Source organism: Miscanthus floridulus, chromosome 13 (genome assembly GCF_019320115.1).
Source record: "Miscanthus floridulus cultivar M001 chromosome 13, ASM1932011v1, whole genome shotgun sequence".
In the NCBI taxonomy this organism is placed as follows: Eukaryota; Viridiplantae; Streptophyta; class Magnoliopsida; order Poales; family Poaceae; genus Miscanthus; species Miscanthus floridulus.
The window spans coordinates 25,833,598-25,841,889 of record NC_089592.1 but is presented as its reverse complement, the minus strand read 5'-3'; the positions used below and the strand labels follow the sequence as shown (position 1 = coordinate 25,841,889).

Sequence of the window (8,292 nt, the reverse complement as noted above, 5' to 3'; positions counted from 1 at the left end):
CTAGCACCTTGCAAAGATCCTAATTAAGCAACAAAGGTGCCGGGCTAGCTAGAGCTCACCTATCCAATCCTAGAAGCAAGGTCACACAAACCTATGCCACTAGTATTTTGCACACCGGGGAGCTCCTACACAATTCTAGTAAGCAAAAGCACAAAGCTCCTAAGCTCACTAGCAATGCTCACTAACAAGGCAACCAATGCCAAATTAGAGAGCGCAAATACTTAACTACACAAACTAAGCAATGTGACTAATAAGGTTACTTAAACCGAATTAGTCACGCAAGGGAGCTACTTCTATGCTACACAAGTAAGAAGGTAACTAGTGAGCTACACAACCTAACTAATTACAAGAGCAACTACACAAGCACAATGTATATGAAAGTAATTACAAGCTTGTGTAAGGGGATTGCAAACCGACGGGAAGAACAATGTTGACACGGTGATTTTCTGCCGAGGTTCATGTGCTTGCCAACACGCTACGTCCCCGTTGTGTCGACCGCTCACTTGGTGGTTCGATGGCTAATTGGCATCACCCGTGAAACTCGTATGTGGGGACTGCAAGAACCTACCCCAAAAGTGAGGGTAGCTCAATGACACGCTCAACTAGAGTTGCTCTTCATGGCTCCAACGGGGCGAGCACAATGCCCCTCACAAAGCTCTTCTCCGGAGCACCGCACAAGCTTCTTGCGGGCTTTGACGGAGACCACCACCAAGCCGTCTAGGAGGTGGCAACCTCCAAGAGTAACAAGCACCCCATGATCATCCCGTGATCAGCGCATTCAACTCCTTTTCTTCACCAACTTCTTCTACTTTGCAAATGTGCCAACACCACCAAGTGTACAACACCTTGTGCACGTGTGTTAGCTTTTCATAAACATTTTCCAAGGAGTTAATCACTCAATTTACCACGCCACTCGATCCTAGCAATGAAGCTAAGCTAGATCACTCGAGTGGCACTAGATGACCGATATGCAAACAAGTTTGTCCCTCTTGATAGTATGACTATCTATCCTAAACCTGGTCATAAACTTCTCTACACACCTATGACCAGTGAAATGAAATGCCCTAGGTTATACCTTTGCCTTGCGCATTCCATTCCATCTCCTCCATTGTTGATGCAACACATGCACCAACCAATCACCAAATGATATGATCCACTTCATATCATCACGTGACCGTATTGGTTCATCGATCTTGACTTCACTTGTTTTCACCATTGCCTTCGTCCATCGGTGTCAAGTCTTGCTCAAGCTTCACCGCCACATGGTCCATCACTCCAAAGCCTCTGACTTGCTCTTCACGCTTGCAACCGGTCCATCAAGCCAAGTCATGTCTTGATCTTCTCCACCTTAATCACATGACTCCATGTCATGTCGCATGTGCAATAAGCTCCTTTATCATCACATGTGTGAGCTTTGCAACATCTTTGGGCCATCATCACCGTCATGGCATATGTTGCTCACACACATGTACCTGTGGACTAATCACCTATGTATCTCAAACACATTAGTCCACCTAAGGTTGTCACTCAATTACCAAAACCAAACAAGGACCTTTCAGGCGTGCCCTCGTCCTTGTCTCCTCGGCATGCGCGGCGGTGCCCTCATCCTTGTCCTTCGGTGGCCAGCTAGCCTCGCCCTCGTCCTCAACTCTGGTGCGTGCGGCGGTTCCCTCGCCCTCCACCTCATCCTCGCGGCACGCACACGTGGCAGTGCCCTCGTCCTCCTCTCTGGTGCGCGCGGTGTCTCCATCGCTCTTCTTGTCTTCGGCCAGCGCCTTCGCGTCTCCGGCCTCGCCCTCATCTCCGCCAGCGCCTTCGTCTCCATCCTCGACATCATCTCTGCTGGCGCCTTCGTCTCCGGCCTTGGCCTCAACCTCGATCATCTGCCGCTAGGTGGCAATACTCGTTGCCAACCCCTTCTCATCCCTTCGTGCTATGTGAAACCGAGCACTCACCCCTAACTTAAGCTGATTGGCTAACTATTTCTATTCGATTTGACTTGTATTTGCTTTATGATTTATTTTGATATATAGACTTTGGTGTGTTATATTGTATATATATGATATGCATTTGGTATATATATAGGGTCCAGTTAAATGAATTTTGATATATAGAATTTAGTGATATGCATTTTGGTATATAAAAAATTGACTTAAGTGATATATATGAATTTTGATATATTGACATTAGTGTTATATATTGTATATATATGATATGCATGCATTGTGTATATACATAGGGTCTAGTTATATGAATTTTGATATATAGGGTTTACATATGTGAATTTTGATATATAGACTTTAGTGCCTAATATTTTGGTATGTGAAAATTTTTGACATAAGTGATATATATGAATTTTGGTGTATGAATTCATATATTGACTCTAGTGATATAAATTTTGATATATTAATTTTAGTGAAAAGAGATGGCTAGATGTCTCCCTGAACTGATTGTCCTAGGTTGGGGCTATACAATTACTTGTGGATTTGATCCAGTGTTGCCGAATGTACCGTTCAATCATCCTAGCATAATAAGCAACGATATATGTTTTCAATAAATCAATATGTTTTAATTACTCTTGTACACAATATATTATTCTAATATGTATATATGTGTTTCTTAAATGTACCGTAGGTAATTGACCTAATCATTTGGCTTAAAGTGTCTTTCTCGAGTTTTGGGGCTGAGGTTGTGGATGTTGAGAGCTTTGAGGTAGACAATGGTCGATTCATCCAATGTCGAGTTGGCTTTTTCATCGCCGCTAGGAGGGGTAGAGGTATTGTACAAATCTCGGAGGTGAGAGTAAAGGCACCTAATAAGGCTGTTGCACAAAAATATGCTGTCCTAGCATGTGTAAATAAGCTTGCGAATATTGGGTACTCCCTGCCTACTTATTCCTCCGTGTCGATACAAGCTATGGATGCGGGCTCTTATCATGATGTTGCGGGCTTTTGTGCAAGGATGGCTCAAAACAGCCGGAATGATGTGGTAAGTCAAAGTCGAACTCATAGCTTGTATCTAGATTTATTGTTATTGGAAAGCTTGGTTCTCATATCTATTTTTTCTGCCAATACTTAATTATAGGTTGAGGACTATGACTTAACCTACGCAGGTTGCAGCTTTGAAGCCATTGTAAACCAAACAATATATGCATTGGGTTATGATTGGAAATATGCCGATGAATGACCAACACGCACTAAGGTAGGATTTCCGCAAAAGCTGCTTGCGACTAAGAGGGGATCATCTGACCCATCGATTTCTCAGCCACCACTAATCGTCGTGAGGAGCCCCTGTGCTCGTACTTTTGAAGCAAGGGAGAGTGCACTATTTAATGCCTTGAATTACGTCAATGACATTTGTGGATACCACATCGGTGATCTACACTTCACCTAGTTGAGAATACGAGAAAGTCAAAGGCATTTCTAGCTACTTATGTTTGCATGAACTTTGGGGTGTACTTGGACATCCGGTATGGAATATTTTAAGTTGGACATCTAGTTTATAATGACTTGTTTTAAATTATTGTAATATATAAGCTCTAACTTGATTAGTTTTGTTCTTATTTATGTAGGACGTACAATAGTATAGCATATAATACGTGTATGAAAACTATTTGAAATGAAAACAAATTGAATGGAAAGAAACTGCAAAAGAAAAGGAAAGAAAAAGAAAAAAGAGAGTAATATTTAGTCTCGGTTAGTTATACCAACAAGGACTGTAAGTGCCCGTCCTCGGGCTCGGCCTGGAGGCCCCTCCATTCCCGGTTGGTATAAGCAACCGGAACTAAATGGCCCCCATTCAATTTTGGTTAGTAGACCTAGGACTAAAGGGCGGGCCTTTAATCCTGGATTGGCAGTCCCGGTTGGGAAACCGAGACTAGAGGGGGTTTCCCAACCGAGACAGCTGCCCAGTCCAGCACTAGTGGCCTAGGCCAGATGGGTCGATTAATTTAATCTTAGCTGATCTGCTGGTTGATAGTTCAGTTTAGCTTAGTAATTTGGACGGCTCCATGCAATATTCATCTCCAAATTACCGTCCAGAAATATTGTTTGTGTAACAGCATATATTCAATAATTTGTGGGATCCTCACGTACTTCAATTTAAATATTCGAAAAAGAACATGGTGGTATAGCTTGTAGCAGAGACACAAAAACAGTGATTGGTTACAAATACTTCCCATTTATTCTATTATATATCTCGGCTGTAGCATGTCGTCATAACTGAATACACAAAAGAGTACACAAAATGCATATAAATCTATCTTCATACAATGAAGTGAGTCTCAATTAATTTACTTAGTAGTGGTTGTTCTCCCAGAATTGAGCTTGGAGCCAATCAATTGTTCCCTTTTGCACCTGGAAAGCCTTGGCCAAGACATCATCTGAGATCGGTGGCTTTGATCCAAAGACTGCGTTGGCAATAGTAATAGCCCCAGGGTTCTGGCTGCTTAGTGCAGCGATCGCGACAGCTGGCTTGTCATGGACCGGATTGAATTGGAAGTGGATGAGCCCTTGGGGGAATACAAACACGTCACCCTTGTTGAGAACCTTGGCGAATAGCTTGTTACCGTTGTCTGTGTTGGAGGTGACAAATCCAACATAGAGTGTACCCTCAAGCACGGTGAGAATCTCTGTGGCACGTGGGTGGGTGTGTGGTGGATTTTGACCTAATGGTGCGTAGTCAATGCGAGCCAACGAGATGCCCAGTGTGTTGAGTCCAGGCAACTGCATGACATTGATCAAAGTGACATTGGATCCGACCTTGCTTTTCATTGTGTCCCTAGGCTTGTCAAGGTTTGCTGCCTTAAAAAAGTCATCTGCGTTCACGGCCATGGGGTCCTTGCAAACAAATCCATTCACCTTCACTGCATATCCAAAGACAAAGAAAAATAGGTACACAGCGGTCAGAAATCACTAGGACATACATAAAAATAGTGTTTGTTCTGACAAAAACAATTATGATTTGATCTGTAATTTAGTACAAGAACATAGCGCATTATTTAAACTGAGTGCATGCATACCTGGAGAGTGTATGTCGGCAACACAGAAGTCCTGGAGCGGGCTAGGGTCTGAAGCAATGGCCTGAGAAGCGGCCAATGCTAGAAGCGAAGCCAGGAGAAAGTAGGTGGAGGGAGCCATCTGGTTTAATGTTTGTGCTCTCTGAATTCAGCTATGGAGCTTCTGTCTGTTTGATGTTTTGGGCATGGCGATGGTGTGTGTTTATATAGGCTGCCACAGCGGCAATGGTGGTGACGTGAACGTGTTAATGACCGGAAAAGTCCAAGTTCAACCTACCAAAAGAAGAAATGGTCTCCGGCTGCTAGAACCTACAGACGAAACAACACAATTATCTTAATACTATACCAACCTTTCCAAACCTACCATGATTTTAATATTTTCACATGCTTTACATTAACAAATCCAATGTGATCTCTTTGGAATATGTATTCTTTCTTTCTTTGGTGTTTTTGGGTGGAAGGATCAAGGTCATTATCCTTTTAAAAATTAGTTCCAAAATGTTAGGAAGAAAACCATAAAATGGGTATTCCTAGTAATTACGTTATTTATTTAGGCTTTTGCTCCAATACTCCTCTTTCAAAAAATCGCACACATCTCAAAGCATCTCAGCTAATTAATTAAACATTTTCTTAATCATTTTTCACCTGGGTCTCGCATATTCTCGGCCCGCCAAGCCCAGACGCAAGCCGAACTTCATGTCTACTCGATCCCGCTTTCTTCGGATCCAGTTCATCGGAGGATGGATCTTTTCATCCTTCGGATACCGTTGATCGGAGGATTTTGTTTTCATCATCCTTCGGATCCCTTCGATTCCCGGAGAGGAGCTCTGGCAGCGCTGTTCTATTTCGCGTGAGGAAGTCCGCACGACAGTGCCGCTTCCTGATGGACGTCCGCTGCTGGCTGCTACTGCTACTCGTGTGTCGTGTGTGAGGCCAGCCACCGCGACGGCGGCCATGGATGATGGATGCCGCTGCTGGCTCTACCGACGAAGCAATGCATCAAGGTGCATGTTGATATATATATATGCAAGCAGTGAATAGGAGCAGAATCCGAAACAAAAGCATGTCGAGAGGATTAAGTTCGGCTTTGGTTCAAGCTGGGCACGGGCTGGATAGGACGCTCTGGGCCCAAGCCCATGCGTGACACAGGTGAAAAATAGAGAAACATTTAATTAATTAGTTTGGCTGCATTGAGATACGCTGGAGCACATCTCATTTATTTAAATTTCAACGCAGGTAAATAAGTCCTTTTGAACGGTGCGGTTTGTTAATCGTTGCTGAGTAATATGGAGAGATGATTAAGATGTTGATAACATGGAGAGATGATTTATTTTATTTTCTAATGGTGATTAAGACATTCCCAGAAGCAGTTGCTGATGGTGGACTGTGATGGTTGAAATGGTCGATCCATGCGCTTGTGCTCACATACGAATAGAGAGAGTCAACTCCTCGTGTTTCCAATGTTAACATGGTCATCATTTTTTCGGGAGCTGACATACATGAATTAATCGACTGGAATGCTTCCGTACCAAGGCGGGCACGAACTGGTAAAAGCCTAAAAGGGTAGCTAACGCACACGCTTTACTTTGGAGGTAATCTGTGGTGAAGCTTCTATCCATCATGTGTCCTCCGTGCTTCACCAGTGAGGTCATCCCGTAAGCCTGCAGCCTGCTATAGCCACAACACATAGCAAAATGTTAACTTTCTATTCACTGGATCCCTAACATTTTGATATGATACCGGCGCTTCATTAACATCCTGCTGCATCTGATAGTGACTTTTTTTTAGACCGCATCACTGAACACGTCAATGTCAAGTTATATATCCGTCAGGAATGGTAAAAGGACAAGGTGGCGCTCGGCCAGGCCTGGCCAGCGGGAGACGGGACCATTAATGGTCGCCCAATTCCACATGGGTACGCTCGCGTCACCATTGACGGAATACTTGATAAGATGTATAAGAAAGATACACATTGAGTATCCCGCAGCGGAAGACAGACCGAAACTTGGTCATAACAAGGGCTCTCAAGTGGCTTGGCGCAAGCGCTTCGTTAAGCTTGACCACCAATTGTCTTCTTATATTGAGGATGACTGCGAGTCTTCACTTCCACTAGGAAATGGGCCATTGCTATGTTATTTTCTACGGAAAGAAACCTGTAATTTATATGTCTTGGCATGAGGGTAGTAAACATGTGCTTGGGTTCAAAAATACTATACACAAGAAGTACAACAACTATGACCATGCACTTAGAGATTTTAATGCTTATGTTGGAGCAACAACTACCTCCCCTAAACTGGCCCTAGCTGATAGTGGTGAAAGCATCCCCCTCAGGGTGGTAAGAGTGGTTCTTGAAAGAATGTGGTGATTATCAGTCTGTTGGTGATGGTGTTTGGACTTCGGTTGAGGCTTTCCATGAGCTGCCAATGCAACTGCAATACTTAGGCCTGTGATGACACAATTAGATGGTCGATGTAGTTGGATAACATAATTATATGATGATTTAATTATGGTGTCCGAGGCCTATTAGTTTGGATAACACTAATTGTATGTTGATAGCTATATTTTGGTTGCAATGCAACTTCATCTATTAATACTAATGCTGCTGCTGTCGTACTATTAATACTACTGCTGCTGTCCTACTACTATTACTACTACCTCTCCAGTGGCAGGCAGTTGATGCTTTGTAGACCCTCCTCTCCTAGTCATACTACTTCTACCCCTTTCCTCTCCTGTCCTCTACTCCTACTTTTCCTACTCCTGTCCTCTCCTATACTTTTCTACTATAACTGTTTTCCTTGACATAAATTTAGAAGAAGAAATGGCCGAACTCCCTTCGCCGTATCTACCAGATAATTATGCATTTGATCTGGGCTTCCAACCAACATTGGGGAGGGCAAACCACCCATATCCAAGCATTGTAAGTAACATGTTTTAAAGACACCTCTAGATATTTTGTTCTAATATATATAATTTTTAAATGTAGATAGTTCAACCTATACCATGGCTCAGAGAGAGACTCTCAAATTTCGAGGTTGATTACCTCAATGTTGGTACATTCCCTATGTTGGTACATTCCCTATAGACGGTGGACTCAAGCAATGTTGAATTGGGTTTTTCTATTCTAGTTAGGGCGGGTAACCAATAAGGTCTAGTTTTATACATCGAGAGGATGGGCAGCGCACAATATCACGATATTAGTGCGTAAAAATATGTTGTGCAAGAATATTTAAGGGTGCTTCAAAGAATTGGGTGCAATATTCCTACATACTCCTCCA

At 43.0% G+C, this 8,292-nt stretch overlaps 1 protein-coding gene across 1 annotated transcript; it reads right to left on the bottom strand.

Moving 5' to 3' along the window:
- Window positions 1-4,166: 4,166 nt before the first annotated feature.
- On the bottom strand, window positions 4,167-5,171 carry LOC136501042 (germin-like protein 8-11). The gene is made up of 2 exons (XM_066496533.1): window positions 5,021-5,171; window positions 4,167-4,864 (listed from the first exon to the last, which is right to left on the bottom strand). Exons 1-2 carry the CDS (start codon window positions 5,136-5,138, stop codon window positions 4,296-4,298), a joined length of 687 nt encoding a protein of 228 aa, XP_066352630.1. The 5' UTR covers window positions 5,139-5,171; the 3' UTR covers window positions 4,167-4,295.
- Between the last annotated feature and the right edge of the window lie 3,121 nt (window positions 5,172-8,292).